Below are 24226 nucleotides of genomic sequence, written 5' to 3'. Positions count from 1 at the left end.
CAGCAACTTTGCATACATTTTGAGACACCCGATATATAAAATAATCAGTTATACATATTCAGATACGGACCCTGCACGCGAGCACAAGTTCCACAGTTCTACCTGACAACCAGACTCCACCACCCACATCACCATTCCTTCTGGATCCCCTAAGTTAAAAACTTATTCCAATCTTCAGTTCTATGAAGAAATTAACTCGGGACATGGACGCAGAAAAGCCGACAAATGTACCACATGCCTACCGCTATATCTATAAGTGAGTGAATTTGGTTCAACGCCGCTTTGAATCCTACAGTTATAGCACCACGGGTACGATTAGTGAGGGAGGAAATCCCGAAGTAATGCTGGACGTAGATGGTTGCTATATGGTGAAACCCGGGCATTTTCCTTACAAACGTTGCAACATAATCAGGTCGAACCGGGATTCGAACCCTTGATAATAGGTTTTGGGCACGCCTGACGCCTTACGCTCCTGGGACACCCATGCTCGCGAAAAAAATGATGATTTTAATACTGTACCCCATTCGCAATTATCCGGTGTGTGATCTTGACATTCTATTTTAAAACACATATGTAACGTCTTTCTATTGTTTGAGGGCTCCATTATTTTTAGGGAATGGAGAGTTGGCTGTGTTCTCGGCCGCTGTTGCACGTGCTCCGTCACGAACTGATCTTTACACTGGGTGTTTTATCGTTCGTGACCCGTGAAGATTCCGGGGTAGAATAGGTCTTCACCAACCCATGCTTGCCGTAAAAGGCGACTATGCTTGTCGTAAAAGGCGACTAACGGGATCGGGTGGTCCGGCTCGCTGACTTGGTTTGATACATGGCATCGATCCCAATTGCGTGGATCGATGCTCATGATGTCAATCATTGGATTGTCTGGTCCAGACTCGATTATTTTACAGACCGCAGTCATATAGCTGGAATATTGCTGAGTGCGGCGTTAAACAACAAACAAACAAACAAACAAATCAAAATCTTTAGAATGTTTTGTCAAAGTGTAAGAGCAGAGGTGTGTTTTAAGTTGGGGAATATCCTCGCAACTCTCCATTCGTTAAAAAATAGTGGTCCTCGGCTCCCTTACTTTAAAGGAATGGAGAGTTACTTCCCATCTACGTATTGAATACCTTGGACCCATTCGCCATTACAGCTAATATAGCGTCGTGTCATTCGAATCGGACTCCAAACCAAGCTATGGTGGTGAATTGGTCAAGGGTGTTCGCCTAGGATGATAGTACCATGTGATGAACCGAACCCGTATCATCAGAGCTCCGTGTCGGTGCTTAACCCATATGTTAAGCGAAAGGGAAAGAATAATAGATACTCGTGGCTCCCCTGTCAAGCAGTGTACATGCTTAAGCTTGCATGTATATAGAGCCTAGAGTCAAATGTCTGCCATTGCCCCAGAACACCGCTATGTACATATGGTTAGCTGTAAAACTGACCTAGTTACCTTAATTGGATAAACAAAACAAACTGATTTAGGTCAATAATACCCTTGTATACATCTGACATTGTGTCGGGTCCAGGGCATGAGAGTGGAAATTAGACAATTTCAGATGGAAAAAGGTCAAATGTAGAATATAACGCACGATGTAAATAATCATGAATATATTTGTGTGCATCACAATGTCCCACGATATCATCATTATCAGGGGCCGGCTAACATCACCAAGTGTTGACGACTGCTGAGGTGGACAACTCTAGAATAAGGGGCTCCGAGAAACATAACTAACATAGTGTGGGTATGATCTGCCGACGGCGGTATCGATGCTTGAGTGGTAGTTTTGGGCGCAAAAAGGCATTTGTCTGTTCCAAGTCGGCCTAATATCAACAACAACAAACAATAGTACTACTGCTGCAGTTATTACTACTACTGCTGCTACTACTGATGCTAGTACCACTACTAATACTATTTATACTGCTGACACTATCACTTCTACTAGTATTACTACCACCACTACCACTACTACTACTACTACTACTACTACTAATAATAATAATAATAATAATACAACTATTGACGCAGTACTCCCACCACCACTACTACTTCTACTTCTACTGCTGAGGGGCGGTCGGGTAGCCTAGTGGTTAAAGCGTTCGCTCGTCACGCCGAAGACCCGGGTTCGATTCCCGACATGGGTAAAATGTGTGAATCCCATTTCCGGTGTCCCCCGCCGTGATATTGCTCGAATATTGCTAAAAGCGGCGTAAAACCATATTCACTTACTCACTCACTCTATTGCTGCTACTTCTACTTCAACAACTACTTATACCACTACCACGTCTACTGCTGCTTCTACTAGTACTAGTACTCCTACCACTGTTACCACTACTACTATACCGCTTCTACCTCTCCTACTACGAACGAAGACTGCTACTTCTAAAAGAACGACCTCACACTCGATGCACATGCATCGTTTTATCGATTCATCGGATTAGAGTCCTCTGATACCGTAAAACCTGTACCACCACTGATCGCCTGTTAAAACTACCAGTCACTCTTTGACAAGTCCCGTAAGATTTACACGCCTTGTTGTAATCCGATGTTAAAAACAAACAAAGTTTGTGGCTTTCTGAGTAGGAGGTGGGCTGTCGTTCACGCTGGAAGTGTTTATGTGGCGTGAGGTGATATTTATGATACGATAAGTGTTATTCATGCGAGGGGGAATCAGCAAATAAAAGCCAAATTGTGCCCCTCTGTTATGCTTCAGTTCAAACACTCAGCTTAAACCTAACAAGAGTATCGATTTCTTTCGAGGTTTTCCATAAAAAATGAAGAGGATGAAAATATAGTTTTCAGTAAAAGCATCATGTATTTTTAAGAGTGAAAGGATTTGGTATTTGTCAGACAGATTTATGAAAATACAAAATATTATGTTAGATTTACTACAGAGACACCGTGTTTCGTATCATAGCATCTTCATGGCATCTTCATGGTATCTTCATGGTCAAGTACTTACATGTAGTTACTGGTAAGATTGATATAAGCAACAGAGGCTTGCATATTTTGCACTCAACCCTAAATATTTTTAATTCAATTAAATAATCTCACATATTATTATAACAAAAGGTGAGTGGGTATATACCCTTCAGTCACGGACCAGACAAACTAATGATTTACAGTATGACGATATCGATATACTGACTTTTGGTCAGTATAAGTGATCACGTCAGCTATCAAGGCTATTCAAGACTCCACATGTTCCCATGGCTCATCCACGTGCACACAATAACCTTATTGATGCAACTGTACAAGGTCTTGTGTTTAAAGATGTTTGTAAGTGATCTCATTCCTATCGAGACCCGTGAAGATCCGGGGTAGAATATGTCTTCAGCAACCCGTGCTTGTCGTAAAAAGCGACTATACTTGTCGTAAGAGGCGACTAACAGGATCGGGTGGTCAGGCTCGCTGACATGGTTGATGCATGTCATCGTCTCCAAATTGCGTAGATCGATGCACAGGATATCAATTACTCGATTGTCTGATCCAGATTCGATTATTTACAGACCGCCATCAAACAGCTGGAATATTGTGAGTGCGGCGTCAAACAACAAACAAACATTCCGATCGTAAAAATGGCTGTTTGAACTTCTCGTGTATTACAATCTTAAGACTAATTCCGTCAGTACGGTACCTCACGTTCTATGATCTATTCCTGAAACAAAACTTTGCATTAATGACTAAATTGTAAATATATTAACTTGGTCTCGTCGCTATATGGCTGCGATAGTGCCGATGCGACGTTAACTTTTAACTCACTCACTATTCCTGAACAGATTCAAATAATAAAGTGTAGCATGTTTCAATATCTACACAAACGACGTTACTCAATTCTGTGATTTTAATCAGGAAATAACTCCTCTACAATCTCTAATGCATTCAACGCCGTGATATAACTGGAATAATGTTAAAAGCGGCGTTAAACCCAACTCACTCACTCACTCACTCACTCACTCTAATGCATTCATACAAAGTAATTATATTTCTGCAATTGTTTTATACTTTCAACATACACTGGTAGTCTCTTCAATGCAGATCACCAGAATGTTAACATAAGCTGTTGTAAAGGGCGGGCGCGCCCGTGAACTCTGACTGTGATGTACCTAGGTCACCGAGCTGTTACTGGACCATGACATCATGTCCTCAATGTTACGTTTGGTTACATTGTGTTACAGTATTCCCTTCACGGTCAACAGGTGGTGGTACAGAAGGCAGCAGGTGATGGGGCAGCAGCCACTGCATCGCCTCATGGCATCACGATTAGTATTACGTCATTTCCGCCCGCCATTAACAATACAAAAACAGTTCATTGTTGTATGGTGACAAGTCATGATTATGTAACATTCCTTGAATTTAATTTTGTGCTCACTTTCTCAGTGGTATCATCCTCTTGACTTCACAACTGACAAATAGAAAATCTCAGTTGTGACATTTGATATCAAAACGCGAGAGGATGATTTAGATACATGGTTTATGATTAAATAATACTATTTCACATAAGCCCAATATAGGCTGGTTAAAATGGGATTTTATGTATCATATATCTAACAATACCCTTCATGTGACACGTTTAATAAACCATGCCTGTCTATATGTCTGTATGCGTATCAAAAGACACAAGGGTGAGATTCTATTTATCGAACAAAATCATTCTTTCCAACCCTTTAAACAGTAATAACCAGTGCCTTTGGTGTAAAGAGTAGAGCTATAACCACCTTCAGCTGCAGAGAGATGTGACGTCAGTTAATTGTAAGGTCATGGTCACCGATGGTCTGCAAAACATTGTTTGTGATGCAATTCATTGTAACGATCATCTAGGAGATATAGCTTGATCCCATCCAAGCGATATCTCCTGTGGAAGCCAGTTTGAGAGGATAAAAAGGGTTATATTACCTAAAACAATAGTCAATGTATTGATCCCTTATCACAATTTCTTGCCGTGTAAGCATGACGTTAATTCTTAAAAAATATTCTTGACATGTCTTTAAGTCAACACATGGTGATGTGCTCAAATAAAATCAGCTTTATTGTTTAATCCTATCAACACAGTGGCATTAATCACTTAAGTTGCTAATGTGTATATGAGATTAACATGGTTGATGAAACGCTATTCACGTGTTGCGCTGTCAATACAACGGAGCGCAATGAATCGTGGACGTGGACGAGGGCGAGGACGAGGATTAGGTCGAGGACGTGGACGTAGGCGAGAGCGAGGGGGAGGACGAGGACGTGGACGTGAGCGAGGGCGAGGATGTGGACGAGTACGTGGACGAGGACGAGGACGAGGACGAGGACGAGGACGAGGATGTGGACGAGGACGTGGACGAGGAAGTGGACGAGGACGAGGACGTGGGCGAGGGCGAGGGCGAGGGCGAGGACGTGGACGAGGGCGAGGGCGTGGGCGAGGACGAGGACGTGGCCGAGGACGATGACGTGGACGAGGATGAGGTCGAGGACGTGGACGTCTTATATACTTTGGATATTATTCCGTAGACCTGATCCGTTTATCCGTAAAGGGTTCTGCAAGAAATCGGCCTTTTGGGGCAAACTATGTAAGTCACGACAAACATATTAAAACAAAAATCCGACATTTGGATGGACCAGAAAAACCAGTGGTTGATATCATGATAACATGTCCAGTGTAGTTGACGTCGGGGTATGATGACACGCAGTCAACCGATTCGCCAAGTCTGACCACGCGATTCTTTTGAGTCGCCTCTTAAGGCCACGTTCATGCTTGTCGTAAGAGGCCGGGGGGCACGGGTGGCCCAGTCGTCTAAGGCGCCGCGATTCGCTGTGCAGAGTTGCGTCCCTTGGGCACGCCAGAAACCTATGATTGTGGGTTCGAATCCCGGTTCGCCCCGATTATGTTTCTAGGTTTGTCAGCACCATACCCGTGCTCGTTAACGTTGGTTTCACCGAAGTGGTAAACGTCTGAGACCTGCATCACTTCGGGCTTTCCTCCCACATTAAGCTGACACGCCGCGATATAACTGGAATACTGTTAAAAGCGGCGTAAACCCAACTCACTCACTCACTCACGTAAGAGGCGACTGACGGGATCGGCTGGTCAGGCTCGCTGACTTGTTTGATACATTTCATCGTATTCTAATTACGCAGATTGATGCTCTTGATGTCATCACTTGATTGTCTTATCAAGACTAATTTTATTTACAGACTGCCGCCATATACATGTAGCTGTAGCTAGACTATTTCTGAGTACGGCGTTAAACAATAAACGAAACTTTTGACAGACATACAGGCGTACGGCTAAAGTGTGAGAACAGGCTGATGTTTAGAACTTCAAGAGAACAGCTTGGGCCCTTTGTTTCCCCGTGTGTTTGTTCTTCTGTCTTTACGTTTCATCGGATCGGCTTTTGTGAAGACTACCTCAAGTTCAAAGATTACGAAACAGCAAATACGTGTTAAAAACAGTCACTGTGTTAAAAAGACAAAATGCTAGTTCACGGTCACACAAACATTCAAATGACATTTATAAAAATGTCAAAGATGTTTAATCATTTCTCAAATTTACCAGTTCAAGTTGACAAAAACGACCTCGTATCAAATCCCGTCCTTTGTTAATCCACACAGTTTTACAAGATTAATGGGATTAAAGGTGTTCACTGTATATCGCCTATTTACAGTTAACACTAGCAACAGACACCAAGAACAGCTGGCGCATGCTCAACAGTTGGCAATGCTGTAGCAATCAAAGTCGTAGAAACACCACGTTGATCGCGGGGGAGACATGGCGACAGTTAACCGTTATTTGCACATCTCAAGCAAAGGCGGTGAACGCTAGTATTTAAAAATGGGGACAAATTGACACTTGAGGTGGGATGGGATGTAAATATATCTTGTGAGTGACATCATTCAATGTACTTCTTCATCACAGTGAAAACCTGGTCGGGAGTCATCCGCTCAATGATTATAGTGTATTTGTAGTTGTTTTTCTTAGTTTGACATTTCGTTGAGGTCGACTCAGCGGGTCGATGTGAAGGCACCGCAATTTGTTTATTGATGGTGTGAGAAATTAAGCAAATTGAAATCAAACATACCTAACGTTTGAATTGGAGAGATTTTGCACAACTATATGTTTATTGAATTTTACTGTTATTTCTTACAACTGATTCGGATACAAGGGTATTATTCACACATTTTCGTGATTGTAAATCTCGTAATGATGTTTGTATCACAACAGGATCTATTTGGTCTGCAAATATGCCCATTGACCTATTCGTATATGCGTATAAACTGCCGGACAAACGAAAGTATACGCCCATGTTTGATAGTGACTAAAACTGAAAACAAACAACAAATGGCTATTCGATGGTGATGTATTTCATACGGGTATGGCAGCTGTGTTTGGACTTTAAGTTTGCAGTCTTTCGACAACTGTTTTCAGCCCAGTATCGTTTTGATAACCTTTATAATTTTGAGGTAAATCCAATATTCAAGTGTATATTCCTTTGCCCGACAGTGTATATTGGAAGAATGTCATCCAGATGACATTACCGAAAATATAAATCCATCCTGGTCAACTAGAACTTTAAAGAACGGGGAATACTTTCAGAAATGCAACGAATACGTGAAAGTGTAGATATGATTGAAAGTTTCAATCATTCTGTTTTCATACTTACGTTTTAAGATCGGATAACTAGGACTGGTAGTATGTTGTTTAAAGGCCACTGACGTGCATATAGGTATAGTTATTTCTCCATGTTATAGTCATGTCCCGTTACAAGATAAAATACTCACAAATGTCAGTTTTAGTTGCCTTATACTTCGTCTTCTCCTTTCGATAATAAGGTGATTGTTAATTCCAAACCACGTAACTAACATTTAACTGATATATAGCATCACTGTTGAGGTTGGAAGCAAATTTCTTTCAAATCGATTTGTTAAACCCCAAGGATTTCGCGTCTTAGGGCGTTCTACACAGCATCAACAATCATTCGTAGCGAGCAGACAGAGTTCATTAGTGTCCATTGAGAGCTGAAAATAGTTTGTCCGTAAAACTAAACTGCCACGATGTCCATTGTCCATAATTTTGCCATGCACTATTTTCATACAACAAACGTCATTACGAAGAAAAGCTACGTCATATTTACAAGGTCTAAATACATGAAACGGCAGGGTGTAAACCCCAACTACATGAACAGTTCGTGAGGTTTGTGGTCACATTAACATTGTAATGTATTGGATGATAAGCTCTTAGTAATGCATTCAAAATGACCTTTACGCTACTGACCTATCATGACACTGTGTGAACTCTGACCCTGACAAGGACATTATGCATACACCATGCACTATGTGGTCTTCCTAATCATTCTACGTGTAATGTTTCTACCTGCTAGGGCCGTGACCTGAGTTAAACAGAAGTCAGCAAAAGTGACAACGAAAAGTACAGGAAACACAATAAACACGACCTGGGCGGCTGTAGCTCACCTGGCTCAAACCATGCCATAATATACCCTGACTTACCTCATGGGATTTAAATTGCCAATTTGGTAACTTTAAATTCATCAAATTATAAGCAGAATTTACATACCATGGTGTAAACATGGCCAAATTTAGACCTAAACTTGTTATATAGCTTCCGAAGAAAGTTCATGCAATTTGAATTATTGTTATTTTTAATATTAAAATAGGAACGTATCTTTAATTGTAATGCTATTAATAGACAAGAAACCCCTTTATTGTCAGAAACGTCTTACATATCAAAACAGTTTCCGAGATGAATTCGTTGACGGGAGATTGGAAGAGCACCTTGATGTACGCTCGGTTGTCTTTTGTAACCAAACAAGCTGAGAAGAATAACATAAACGGCTAAAACACATAACAGTAAAGCAGAGAAAAATGGCGAAAAACAAAAGGAGACACTGATTGACAACGAAAAGTAAAAGGAGACGGTTGATGGGGGAGGGGGAGAGAAAAGGAGACGTATAGCGACAAAGACAGAGAAAATGAGACAATCAGCCAGAGTGGAAGAAACGAGAAATTGACGATAAAAAAGTGAAAAGGAGACAATTAAAAAAAAGCAAAAGGACAGGCAACCGACAATAACGAGAAAAGTGGAGTGACAGAAAATAACACACGGAGACATTAGGGGAACAGATAGAGCTCCACACGAAGATGGCAAGTGACACTGTAGACGGGTGTCAGCACACAGCGCTAGCACACACGTGCATCGATTACACCATATCAACACTGAATTCAAAACTAAACATGGCGTTCCCATTGGAACTTGATCCCGAACACATCGCCATCACATTCACATAACTTCATCAATACTTTATGCCACGGTGGGTGACAATAATTCCGAGGAGACCACGCCCAGTAATGCGTAACACATATAAATCGCACCTGGTATGCCGCTCTTTGTAGGTGGATGTGCGCCTTTAAATATTTAACGTAGCCATTTGATATTTCTCTTTCTCTGGGTATCCGTCTGGATGTCTTCAAATAATATGTCAGAAGGTCATCCCATCAAGCAGCTTCCTGTACATAATTAATGATAAATACATTTCTTTAAATAATGATCACATCCCTTGATTGACGTAACGAACTGTGATCATGTACCTGTCTCGTGAAAGGATAAAGTAAGATGATGTTGGAAAGGCATATGTGAGTGAGTTGGGTTTAACGCCGCTTTTAACATTATTCCAGTTATATCACGGCGTGTTAGCTTAAAGTGGGAGGAAAGCCCGAAGTGATGCAGGTCTCAGACGTTTACCATTTCGGTGAAACCCACGAGCAGGGGTATGGTGCTGAAAAACCTAGAAACATAAGCAGGGCGAACCGGGATTCGAACCCACAATCATAGGTTTCTGGCGTGCCTAAGGGACGCAACTCTGCACAGCGATCGCGGCGCCTTAGACGACTGGGCCACCCGTGCCCCGGAAAGGCATGTAGTGTTCAAGCACTCTGCAAACATAGTGTCTACACTAAACGACAAATACACGATGGCCATGTGTACAGCTGTTTTGATAAATCTCCAATGGTTTTTTTTTTTAGGAATTAACTTTAATACTAGATATGCAAAGTGTCACCTATAGTCTATTTTTCTCCCGTTTTTCTGAATAAAATCGAATTTTAAAAACATTATTGAATGTTATTTCTAATTATAGTATATCCACAGGGTGTAACTATCGGATAACCTCACTGTATCGACGTGCCATAAAAACAATTCCGTGCAGTGTGTGTGTGTGTGTGTGTGTGTGTGTGTGTGCGTGCGGTTTTACGCCGCCTTTAGCACTATTCCAGCAATATCACGTCGGGGGACACCAGAAATGGGCTTCACACATTGTACCCATGTCGGGAATCGAACCCGGGTCTTCGGCGTGACGAGCGAACGCTTTAAACACTTGGCTACCCGACCGCCCCTCAGCAGCAATGTGGTAGTAATATTGGATTACATAATTATAACGTAATTAGAGGTGAAATAACAAAACATATAACCGTGTGAATATGTACATATGTATAATACAGGAATGTCAAAAATGTATAAATATGATTCGGAAATTGATATTTTCACATAATTTTTATATAGTAATTAAATTTAACGTATTAATTAATTCACACCCATTTTCAATAAAGTTTTATTGACCTAATGTAAACCCCCTCACTGAAAATATTTATCAAGTACATGACATACACTACTCTCTTCGGCCAGAGTTTCTACGGAAATATAGAGATATCCCATTTTTTGGTCAAATACCACTTTTATCTCATCGAGTGGGGGCGGTCGGGTAGTCCAGTGGTTAAAGCGTTCGCACGTCACGCCGAAGACCTGGGTTCGATTCCCGACATGGGTTCAATGTGTGAAGCCCATTTCTGGTGTCCCCGGCCGTGATATTGCTGGAATATTGCTAAAAGCGGCGTAAAACCATACTCACTCACACACTCACTCATCGACTGAATACAAGGGTGACTTTTTAAGAGTGGCGCAGTATATGAAGTATATACATATTAAATACACACCATGTCATGTATCTAAGTAATGTATGCTTCACAACCTACCAAATGTCTTAAACAATGGAATCGGAACTGTAACATATTTTCAAGTCTTAACAATTCTGCAATTAATAAAATATATCACATCTTATATTAAGAATCATGTTGAATGACTATCCCTGACCTCTGAATTTCTTCGAGCACACAGACATTTCAATTATGACCACGTGTGTTAATTCCGGCCCAACATTCTCACAACAACGTGTTCACCTGTTAACCCTAAGTCTTACAAGTAGAATATGTAGGTTGTCGGTGTGTGTGAGGTCCGGCCGGAATCGGACAGTGGCCGCAGGTAGCACTGGTCGCCGCGTCAGATCATGACCTCCATGAAGGGATGACTGCCCTGTGGTCAAGGAGGCCCGTTGAACACGGTGACCAGTGGGGATAGCGTCTTAAGTAGGGACATAAACATTTACCTGAATGATAGCTGCAGGTGTGAGGGTGATTAGGGCGTGGGACCCCCTGGTACGGAGGGGAGGTGTGCTCTGAAGGGGGCTCTACAATCAATGGCTTCTGTTGTTTATAATGATTCCTTCTCGATATCCGAAATCACGTCTCCCTCACCTGAGATCGATTAAGAACGGTTGTTTTCTTGGGTTTTTGTTTTGTTTAACGCTGCACTTAATATTTCAGTATATTCCTGAATATTCCAGCTGTATGACGGCGGTCTGTACATATTGCGTCTGGACCATACAATCCAGTGATCGACATCATGAGCATTGCTATACGCGAGGACATGCATCAAAACCACGATGGTAGGCAGACGCATACAGGTATATATCAATTTGTTATAAACGTAAATGCTTTATTATCTGTGTATGAGGATTCATCCGTCTTCCCCCGCCCCTCCCTCTTCCTTCTCGCCCTTCCCCATCTCTCTCTCCTTCCCTTCCCTCTTCATATGCCCTTTTTCTCTCTTTAAGACTGATATATTGCTGAACATACATGTTCTTCTCTCTTTCCTTCTTCCTCTCCAGGAGCGCTGGGGTGGCCAAGTGGTCAAAGCGTTCGCTCTTCACACCGAAGGCCCAGGTTCGATTCCCCACATGGGTACAATGTGTGAAGCCAATTTTCTGGTGTCCCCGCCGTGATATTGCTGGAATATTTCTAAAAGCAAACTCCAAATCGTACACATTCCTCGCCCTCTCTCCTTAATTGGACGTACTTATCTGACGCTCCATCCACGTTAATCTTTCCAACTCCCCTCCACGTGTAGACACCCGAGGGTGTTGCAATGATCGGGTGACGGTGGAGGGTAGGCTACCTCAGGCTACTTTAGACGCTATCGTACCCATCTTCCCACGTTCAGCGATAAACTGGACGTATACCCCTCCTCAAGAAACGGAGTAGAGATTACATAGAAAGTAATTTATTAGAGAACTATGTAAGTAATACGTCCTTGCCAGGATATAAACTCCTAATAACGAACAATACGATAAATCACTGCCACAGAACAGAAGGCTTAAGTGTTTATACTCAGTGGATGACATAATACCAAATGTCACTGTGACCCTAACTTGTAAACGCGCACCTTTGAATATATAAGCGGTGTTTATAGCACTGATAATTGAGCTATTTCATTTACAGTTTAGCAATAAACTGATTATAACACGATGGGTAGGCATGACTTTACAGTTGTCCCCATGCAGAGAACTGAACCCGAATTAGCGTGACAAGCGAGCGCATGGACAAGGCACCTAATTAGGCCATTATACGATGTTTAATTACACTTAAACACTATCTATGTAAACATCCACTATCGGTATTCTCGAATAATATATACTACTCATTATTTGAAAGGGATAATCATATATGCCGTTCTATTTATTAATAAATATATATTGACATTATGAGAATCAATCTTGTGTATCATGGAAACAGGAAAAAAGCCCAATCAAAGGTGGATGTATTTATAATCTAGCTTGTACAGTAATTCATATTACGTTTGCAGTGTCAAATCTATAATATGTTACGAGAAAATTAACAAGCGCTTATGTAAATACGGGTATGGTTTTGATCAATCGAATAAATAATTCAAACTGCTTTTTCATGTATGTAAACTGGTATGGCATATCCAGCGAGCAGACGACACAAACCGGTTCGCGGTTGAAGTTGCAAGTCTCGGCTCGCTATTTTTACCTGGTCCTTTGATTTGGTTGGCTGTCAGGTGCTTAGCGAATATTGACAATCTCCCAGGCGGGCACGCGCCGTTGGACAGTGTGGGCCACTCGTATTCTCCTTGCAGGTCACGGTGAGACGGTCTGTTCTGTTCATCCCGCTAGGAGCCAGTGAACAATGACCCGGGCACCGCAACCGAGCTGAGATCGCTGGCGGATCATATTTTACCTATGGGACGTATCTGCGTTCTGTTGTCAAGCTGATTCAACATGGCGGACGAAAGCGAGCTTGACAGTGTTTCTAAACATACGCCTAAAGACATGGTGTGGGACGATCGACCGAGGACTTTACGGCAAATAGTGTCGAACTGTCGTCTGCCTTTTTATGTTAAAGCTCACAAAGGAGATCTGTCAAAATATATACCTGGGTCAAGTGAACAAAATGACGTTCTGCATGTGTTGGAAGTTCGGCGGAGGAAAATTGTTTTAGGCAGACGACTTCAGTGGGAGAAAAGAGCCAATGATTACACGGTGACTGGGGATCAGTTGGACATACCGGCTTCTTTCAAAGGTAAGTGAGATTTGGTGTTTTCCACGTAGAGACGATGAAAGCAGACGATCACAAACATAAGAAACATGGTGCAACTGTGACGAAACTGTTCTAAGTTCTCAGACGTGATTGCCTCAATGAAGAAAAATATTACCGTTGCTTGTTGTAAGTGGACGTATATTAGGCAAGAGTCTTTTCAGGACTATATAAACAGTCTCACTAAAGAGGGATTTTTTTCATGGATACATTGTGGAAATGCGTTGCTAGCGGGCTGTAAACGTGTTTGTTGTTGTGTGGAGTTGGTCGGTCTTGCTCTCGTTGCTAGCAGTTTGCTTTATCACAACGTGCCATTTTTATTTGGAAAAAAAATTCACGCATCTACAACAGTGTCATCATCATATATATAATTTCAAATCAAATAGTCTAATCTTGGCCTGTGCTGGATGTCGTATGTGCGTTAGGTAAGGCAGAAAACAACAGAGTTGATCACTGATATATCTTACGACATACTGAAAAAACACAGCTGGAAATTACAAAGAAGCATGTATGAGAATACATCAAAAAACGTTTCCTTTTGTGGTTTCCTGTAGTTGATAATTGTTTCCTATACCAACCTGATCTGTATGAGACGAGACACATCACGGTTTAGACGCAGGCAATTAGATAAATGAAGATGACACGATATTAAAACATGACAATTAATGCTTGCGCTCTGCATGTTCAAGTAAGTGTCACGACTAGCTTCGTGATCATGGAAAACATAGCCTATATAATTTATTCAAAGGTTTTTATTCTGTTAACACCATCCACAGTGGCACATGAATACACAACCATGAACATATATACATTCTTTAATAAATATATCATTCATAAATGTCATAAACAAATTGCATTGTTTAAGATCAATAATTGTTAAAATCAGTAGCAATATGATATACTGATCTTCATATACGACATGAAATAAAAGTACAATATAAATGTACACATTCCTAATTATACGAGTAATATCACATGTTCAGGAATTCCCACTGATATGAATATATATCCCATGTTACTGAGTATTACATCAATCACTCGGTCGGCTGGTCGTTCAACCCGTGCTACATGAAATGCAGGCATTAGCTAAGCCAAGTTGAAATCTACACTGCCAATCATAAATCCATGCGTTTCATAACATGTTAAAAGCCATGCGTTTCATAACATGTTAATCTCGTGCTGCACGTGATTCAGGGTTGCCGAAAAACTCTTTCATCCCGTTCACAAAAACGTAAATTACTAGATGATCCAGGATTATTGTTCAAGGGTAGGTCGATTGAAAATAGATTTCCTATTTACTGTTTGCATTTCACTTATTTGAGATTGTTTGGTCATATCAAATTGTGTCAATCTGAAATGGATAGAAAATTTAATATCACCACATGAACACATGCTCTTTTGAATCTAGTATAGCAATGCTACTTTGATAGTAAATCGTGATTAAAGTAAATCAATATTGGCTCACAGTCTAATGTCTGCTTAACTCCAATGATATTATTACTGAGCGTATATGTCCAAATCGATTAGGACACACGCTCAATTGTATCGACTTGTAGCTAACACTGTTTCAAAATGAAAAGAAATAATTGGCATATTCTGTCACAGTGAGACCCGCGAAAGTAAACACACTTTGATGAATGTCGAGGATTGTTGGGAATGATCGTAAAGTTAAAAACACAAATGCAAACTCTAAGGCTGAACACTTGAAGGTGAGGGCTGTTTTATTTAGCTTAGTCAGGCATAGACGGGAAAACACCGATTAGATTTCAAATGAGCCGAAGGCCTTTCATTGACACAATTGCAGTATGAGTTTGCAAAATATGTCACCTCAAGGACGAACGATTCATCGCAAGTGGGAAGTTTAGTCATCAAATGAAGTCGTAAATACAAGCTACACTTGAAACCAGCAACACTCAACTTGGCTCAGTAATCCCCAAACTCCCATCTGGTCCGATTCACATGGACGAGGCGATAACCCCAAAACGTTTCGAATGCAGCTAAGCGAATTAGGTTAACCCCACACAATGACACCCTAATTCCACATTTAAGTATTTATTTCTTCATAATAACTATATATCTCAGGTTCATATCGTCTTAATTAATACAACCTTCTTACTTAATGGATTTGTAATTTAGAAGATTATTGAAGGTCTTTAAAATTCGTGTTGCGGAACACGGCCATTGCTTGACTGGAGATGTTTGTTGATCATAGTCAAAGCAATCTAATGGTTACGCCAGTGTGTGAATAGATTTGCCTTGAGGTAGGTGCTTGTGCTTAACGGTCTGGTGGATTGATTGAGGCGTTAATAGATTAGATGTTATGTTAGATTTCGTTATTGACGTCCCTTCGGTTGAATGTCAAAACTGTGTAAGGTCTTTGATATACTTAGTTTGGCTTTCGTTTTGTGATAAACAACAAATACATTGTTCAGTAAGTATATATACTATACGTACAAGATGCCTTTACCAGAGTAAGAAACACGAATATGACGAGAATAACACAACGTTTTTCTCTGGTGCAGCTCAAGGCATCTGGGTACTTTTTAAAAAGGGCGGTTGCGTAGCCTTGTGGTTAGATGGTTAGATTGGTTAGATGCGTAGAGTCCATACTACTGTCCCTACCGTGATATTGCCGGACTATAGTTAAAAGTGGCATAAAACCTTACTCATTCGCTTACAAAGATCCTTTAACGATTGAGTACATAAAGCTGTAATTCATATATACTGGTGTATTACATAAAATATCTGCAAATGTAAAAAGTATGTGTTTTTGTAAAAGAATACGTTTTGTTTGTCGCAATGCTGCCTAAAAGCCACGTAAACACTTATGACCTCTGGCCCACCCTGAGAACCGAAGAACCGACAACAACCTCCCGGCACACTAAATAACGATCTGGCTTATATGAGTGATGGTGATGGAGATATGCTACTGTCGTTTTTCCTTGTATTAGAAGGATCAAGTTAATGTACATCTTACTACCCCATTGGAATTCCGAAATAGACCCGATCCATAACAACTTATGCTGGTCGTACGAGGCGACTTAATGGCTCGTTGCTCACATTATCAATCACTGGATTGTCCGTTCCTCTCGATTATTTACAGGCCGCCGTCGTATACCCATAATATTGCTGAGTACGTGTTTAAGCACCAACACACACACACACACGCACACACGCACACTCGCACACACACACACACACACGTGCATGCACGTCGCTATATAGGTGCAATTATCTTGGACGCGACGTTAAACCCAGTTTCACCTCACCTCACAAAACAAATTTCAAACTATTTAAGAAACCCATCAGAACTGAAATATTACTGTTGGTTTTCAATAATGTATTTTAAGTGTATATATCAATATAAAGAGAGCTTAATATTTCACTTTGTTCTCAGATTTAGATTTGCCCTTCAGCATTCATCGTTGTGACATTTAGCTTAGCCTTTCTTCTTAAGGGCACACGACAGACGTCCTTGAAACCTCTGACAGAAAACATGAAACAGTGACACACACACACACACACACACACACACACACACACACACACACACACACACACACACACACACACACACACATCTTCCTCTTGTCGATATATGACTACAGATATTGTAAAGTTATTGTAAAGCATTGACGGGAGGGCAAATATTTGCCCTACTACAAATTGTTCCCATAGCTTTGTTGCACACCATGGTGTTTGTCCTGCTTACACACACGATAGCAACAGACCATACATGGATAGCCCTGCATCCAGACCCCCCTGACGTTGAAACACAATACGTGATTGTATTTCTATTCCATAATATGCCACATGGGCCATTAAGAAAATCAACCGCCATTACATGTCTTAGTCGAAACCACGCTGCTTTGATCAATACATATCCCCAGACTTACCAATTAATCACAATTATGTCAAGATATTCATATCTCAGCACCGATTAGTTATAATTATAACACCACGAACCGACGTTTATCTGATCAACGTGTGAGATCAGGCAATCTGGATACATGGGAAGCGTGATTGATAGCAAATATATGTGCACGGTGATCTCTGGTTAGTGGTTAATGTCTGCACTGTCCTTGTTGGTATTTAGGACAGTAAAGAGTGCGTATACGAGTGAGTGATTTGGGTTAACGCCGCTCGCAACAGTATTCCAGTTCTATCAGGGCGTGCCAGCTTTTTGTGGGAGGAAAGCCTTAAGTGATGCAGGTCTCAGACGTTTACCACTTTGATGAAACCCACGAGCACGGGTATGGTGCTGGTGAACCTAGACGCATAATCGGAGCGAACCGGGATTCGAACCCACGATCATAGGTGGCGTGCCCAAGGGACGTCACTCTGCACAGCAAATTGAGTCACCTTAGACTACTGGGCCACCCGTGCCCATAGTCCGTATACAACGGGTAGCTGTTCTATACAGCCATCTGACAAAGACATAAGTCGGCTAGGTTCTGACTCACAGAGGTCCCTGTGCTATAGATAGATAATTTAGGATGGGATGAACACAATGGCTGATGAGTGTGGGTCGTGGGTGGATTGTGACCACAGGACCTGGATGTGTTAGTGTGTATTCGTACCCAAACGGTCTGGATTGATGCTTGGACTTTCAGATGCTGTGATATTTCTTAGTGTGAAACAGATGAATGTGTGACTGTTCTGGAAAACAACAGCCTTCTTTTTGAGGACCAGATCCTGTGATTGTCGTCGGAGTGGGGGAAATGTGGATCAGTGGATCATTGATTGTGTGAATCCTGCCCGGTGTACCGTTGCAGTGCTTCCACGGACCCGTGAACATCCGGGGTAGAATAGGTCTTCAGCAACCCATGCTTGCCGTAAAAGGCGACTAAAGGGGTCGGGTGGTCAGGCTCGCTGACTTGGTCGATGCATGTCATCGTATCCCAATTGCATGGATCGAGGCTCATGATGTCAATCTCTGGAATGTCTTGTCCAGACTCGATAATTTACAGACCGCCTTCATAATGCTGGAATATTGCCGAGGGAGGCGTTAAACAACACACAAAGCTATCAGCCACAGGTTTGCCTGGCCCAGTTATTCACTCACCTTTCTTTGTCAACTACAACTGGGAGTTGACTGAAAGAGATGACAGCACAACTTAGTGACCATGAGATATCTACAGGTGGTTTTGCAGCCTTGAGATGGCCTATACGGACAATAAACATGACAGTAGCTGGAACACCCTATCTCCAAAGAACATCGTGACGTTGATAAAGAACATGACATGTCACCCTAGGCAGTCCTGATAAAGAGACACTTACACATTCTACTCTCTCAATGTCCCTCATCTTCGCTGGTCCAAGGGTGAACCGGTCGGACTTGAGAGCCCATCAGCTCATCATTAGTGAAACGGGACTGCTTCTTCAGAGATTTAGAGGTAGTCATCGAGCGTTCTGAATAGATGGCAGACATAACCACTGGTCCGAAATTAGCTTCAAACTAGTTGGATATGACCAGTGGTGTCTACCCCTGTTACGCTGAAGCGAGGGAGCATTACTTTCATCTGTTTGCGATATTATGTTTTGGTGTGAACTTAACATTAAGACAAAACGTTGACTCGTGGTCTAGTGGTAGAGCGTCCGCCCGGAGAGCGGAAGGTTTGGGGTTCGATCCCCGGCCGCGTCATACCAAAAGACATTGAAAGATGGTACTTGTTACTCTGTCTGGCGCTCGGCATTAAGAGTCTGAAACAAGGACTGGTGGGTATACTGTGTCTGATATGGGTAACATGCAGCATGGTATCTCAGTGAGCTGGCACTATAAATCAGCATCAGTCCGGACTAGTACAATATCACACACACACGTCGCTATTAAAGTGCAAAAATCTTGGACGCAACGTTAAACCCAATTCCACGTCATCTCACCTCACAAAACGTTGACAACAATTTTCAAACTTTTTCAGAAAACCACCAGAACTAAAATATTAATGTCTGTATTCAATAATGTGTTTTAAGTGTATATATCAATATAAAGAGAGCTTAATATTTCACTATGTTCTCAGATTTAGATTTGCCCTTCAGTATTCATCGTTGTGACATTTAGCTTAGCCTTTCTTCTTAAGGGCACACGACAGACGTCCTTGAAACCTCTGACAGAAAACATGAAACAGTGATTTCACATTCACATTCCCTTCCGGAAAATGTTCGATGAACATAACATGTCCAAAAAAGATAAATTGTTCACTTTAGAAGTTGGATGTTCTGATAAAATAATGTAAGAAATTGTTTTACTCCACACACAGAAAAATGTTCTGGAGCAAAATAGCCTGTTTCATACAATCTTCCCATTGAAACTTTACATAGAACCGATATTAGTGATGCAGAAAATAACCTGGCTGTAATAATGATCAATATTAATGTAATACTGTACACCAGCTGGTCAGTACGATGGCTGTCAAATTCAGTTTTCGCTCATTGCCGTTACGAATGCGAAAACTGAAACCCCTTTCTTCAAATACGATAATCGCATGATATGCCCAGTTGCTGGACAAACGGACCTCTGTCACGTTTTACTCCGAGAGAAACAAGGCTCTGTTACAACGAAGACCCCCTGTCGCGCGTTCTGTACTTGGTGACACGCTTCTCAGACCCCCGGGCTAGAGGCCCCCAGGTAAAAATATCCAGATGTATTTAACGCCAGGGGGGTACCGGCCCCCAACACAATAGTGACTCTCTCCGATTCACCCCCGGAGAATTTGTCCCTTGTTGGATGCGACAAGGTCGAGATTCGTTAAAATCTGCACTTCAACTAGGACTCCAAGTTCACTGTCACTCGTCTTTGAAGGCGCCCGAAATAAAAATGGCAGCATGCATACCTACATGCTTGTCTATTGTTTTCGTTTTGCTTGTTGCTTTTTAGGGACCGGTGCAGTAAGTACTGTCACGTAGGTTATTTTCGTAGACACTGTTTAGACAAAAATCACGGCATTAATGCCCTATATGCTACGTGGGCAATATTAGCTTGCCAGGTCGCCATTCCGAAAGTTTATATGAGAGTCTGTGTTAAACATCTCCAGAGTTGTCTCATAGCCTTTGAGGTGAACATCATGGAATTTCGCGCTGACAGTCTAATCTCGGATTGTACCAGACTTGCCTTGAGGTAAGGGTGTTGCGTTACTGACATGTCACCATTTAAACCTCCCATGGTGCCTCCCATGGCAAGCCCATTACATCACTGGGTTTTCATAAGAGGTATTCAGCTTTTGTGTACAGCAGAGATTTCTTGTGATTATGGAAAGGCTTTTTTGTCTAACCATTTCACTAATATTCGGGCACGGGTGGCCCAATAGTCGAAGTTGCGTCCGTTAGGCGTGCAGGATCCTGTGAGCGTTAGTTCTACTCCCAGATTTGCCCCGATAATGATTCTTGGTTTGTCTGCACCATATCTGCTCGTGGTTTTCACCAAAGCGGTAATCGCCGATTACCTGCATCACTTCAGCTTCCTGCATTAAACGTACACAACATATTACCAAAGTACTTTTCAAAGCTTGTTAAACCCAACTCACTCAGTCCCCCGATAATGTTCTTGTGTGAAATGATTCACGTCGTCAATCTTTTATCTTTAAAATTTTAACGAATCATATTCGATACAGTAATTGTTGTAATTATATCTGCAGATTTTTTATGTTGAAGGATGGCAGTATAGCACATGATCAAGGTGGGTTTTTTATAAACACGGATTGTACTTTAGGACACGACCCGTGAAGATCCGGGTTAGAACTGGCCTACAGCAACCTATGCTTGTCGTAAGAGGCGACTAACGGTATCGGGTTGTCAGGCTCTCTGACTTAGTTGATGCATGTTATCGCATCCAAATTGCGTCGATCGATGCTCATTATGTCCAAAAGTGGACTGTCTGGCCAGACTCGAGTATTTACACACTGCCATCCTGTAGCTAGAATATTGGTGAGTGCGGCGTTAAACAACAAACAAACAAAACGTCATAATACTCTTCGTGTATCGAACAAGCCACACATGTTTGGATCTAAGAGATTCTAAACATAATTGTACATAAACATTTATTCCACATAATTATCAGTCGCTTTTGCACGTAAAAAATAAGTTGAAACGAGTCTAACAGAGACCGATTGTTTTTTCAAGGATGATAGATTAAATCCCCACTTGGAAAATATCTCTCGTTTTGATTCCCCAACAAACAAAGCAAATCTGCAATGCTACTACCCATAACGTGTCTGTCACCCCCCTCAAAACGTGAGTAACGAACCTGCTTATCTCGGGGGTCCATCAACTGCCATTTTGTTTGTGTTTCACGTTTACGATTGTGAACAATCATTTGTTCACCTATTTGCCGGGCTCACATTGGTATCGACCCAACGCAGTCCTGTCATCTCTCCCAATTAGAACACGCACAGGAATTATGTCAGCTTGCGTTATGGATGTAGAACTTGTTTAAACGAAAATCAAAGAATGAAGTTCTAATATGACGAACAACGATGGACGTTCGTACCAGTACGATTATTGACCAGTTTTTAAACCGTTACATTCATCATGAAATACACACCGGTCACAACCAATTCATTGCATTTGTGTTTTTTTTCTTTTAAAAAACCCAATTTGTTTGTATTTGATAAAGGGATTAGTTAAAGTGCTTGTGGTGTTAAACACGAGGTCTGTCACATGCTCATATGTTTTTTTATTTCTACAGAGGAATGTTATAAATTTGTTTAATGGCTTTAAGATTGAATGTGTACCAAAATGTAAAAAAACCCTAATGTTTGCCCCATGTCGTACACACACACACGTTCTGTATACACGTAATACGCATCAACTATTGTATACATATTAACACGTGAAATGAATCACCTGACACCTTGTTTTAAGTGTAACATGTTTTTTTCTTGTTTTCTTGGTAAAGTTAGCTTCACGTATTGGTTTATTAATAAGACGATTTCGTAGTGTGTTCGGGAACATTGGGTTATTGCGGTCGCCATTCATAAGTGGGCATATGAATTGGTTTTGAAGCCGCTTGTAACAATGTTCCAGCTATACAACGACGGGGACATGAATGAGCTTCACGCAGTGTACGTTGGGAATCGAACCACATTCTTAGTCGATACTTTAACCACTGAGCCACCCATTGCTACTCGCAATAACTTATCTTGGTAGATGCTTTTGGAGTGAAGCAATAAGTATGCCTGACACGCACAGGAACATTCCAGCTGTAATACGCCGCATACACATAGTCTTGTCTAGACCAGGCAAACCAGTGATTGACAGAAGGAGCAACGATCCAAGCTGTACGATTATATTCAGTAACCTTGGTCTCACGTTGTTATCACGTGATCAATATTTCCACTGGTACGACAAACATTTATACCGGGGAGCGATACTGCCTCGGAACCCTCACTTATATTATATACTTACCGCCAAGAGAAACGCGCACAATAGAAACATAAAGAGAATTATTTACGTTAAGAAGAGATCCAATGTGTACCACTTAATGACAACACTCACAATCAGTCAAGTGTTACCACAGAGTGTCTTTATTCTTATCACGATATGCTGCGCGTGATTTCCAAATTTGACACGCTAATCCTGCACGAGATGGACCGCCTCCGTGGTCTAGTGGTAGAGCGTGCGCCCGGAGAGCGGAAGGTCCGGGGTTCGATCCCCGACCGCGTCATACCAAAAGACGTTAAAAGATGGTACTTGTTGTTACCCTGCCTGGCGCTCGGCATTAAGGGGCTAAAACAAGGACTGGTCGGCTCGGCGTCAGTATACTGTGTCTGAGTGGGGTATTCATGTTAAACTGCGGCATGGTATCTCAGTTGGCTAGCACTATAAATCGGCATCAGTCCGGACTATAAAAGTTCAATAATCTTGGACGCGACGTTAAACCCCATTTCACCTCACCTCCTGCACGAGATAAATGGTGCATCTCGAGTCATCTTTGACGTCACATGTGATGCGTTCATGAACGTCGGCTGACACAACATACCCATGTGTTAGTTTGTGCATCGAACCAATCTAATATCTCTTGAATATGAGTTACTGTACGTCTTCCTGTATTGACCAACATGCCTAGTATTCACGTTTCTTTTGTCGGTGACTGAATAATTGTTAATAACTGCATTCTCTGTTGCTTGTGGGCACGGGTGGACCAGTCATCTAAGGTGTCGCGATTCGATGTGCAAAGTTGCGTCCCTGGGGCACGCCAGAAACCTATGATCGTGGTATCGAATCCACTAAGTTTGTATCACCATACCTGTGCTCGTGGGTTTCACCGAAATGGTAAACATCCGAGACCTGCATCACTTGGGGCTTTAATCCCACATTAAGCTGACACGCCGTGATATAACTGGAATACTGTTAAAAGCGGCGTTAAACCCAACTCACTCACTCTCTCTGTTGCTTGAGTGAGTGAGAGAGTATGGTTTTAAGCCGCTTTTAACAATCTTTATCCGATATAACATCGGAGGGCACCAGGACTGGGCTTCACGAATTGTACTCATGTAGGGA

The 24226-nt window shown here is 41.7% G+C and overlaps 1 protein-coding gene across 1 annotated transcript in view; it reads left to right on the top strand.

The window, feature by feature from the left end:
- Window positions 1-13190: 13190 nt before the first annotated feature.
- LOC124136135 overlaps window positions 13191-24226 on the top strand; it is a 54380-nt gene continuing 43344 nt past the window's right edge. The window contains exon 1 of the mRNA XM_046501947.2: window positions 13191-13714. Coding sequence (XP_046357903.2) covers window positions 13414-13714 — 301 coding nt within the window. The 5' untranslated portion in view covers window positions 13191-13413. The remainder of the gene's footprint in view (window positions 13715-24226) is intronic.

This window comes from Haliotis rufescens, unplaced genomic scaffold, assembly GCF_023055435.1.
Source record: "Haliotis rufescens isolate VD_foot unplaced genomic scaffold, xgHalRufe1.0.p SCAF_2, whole genome shotgun sequence".
NCBI classification, from domain to species: domain Eukaryota; kingdom Metazoa; phylum Mollusca; class Gastropoda; order Lepetellida; family Haliotidae; genus Haliotis; species Haliotis rufescens.
The sequence above is the reverse complement of the archived record's forward strand: the minus strand, read 5'-3'. Positions and strand labels throughout refer to the sequence as shown.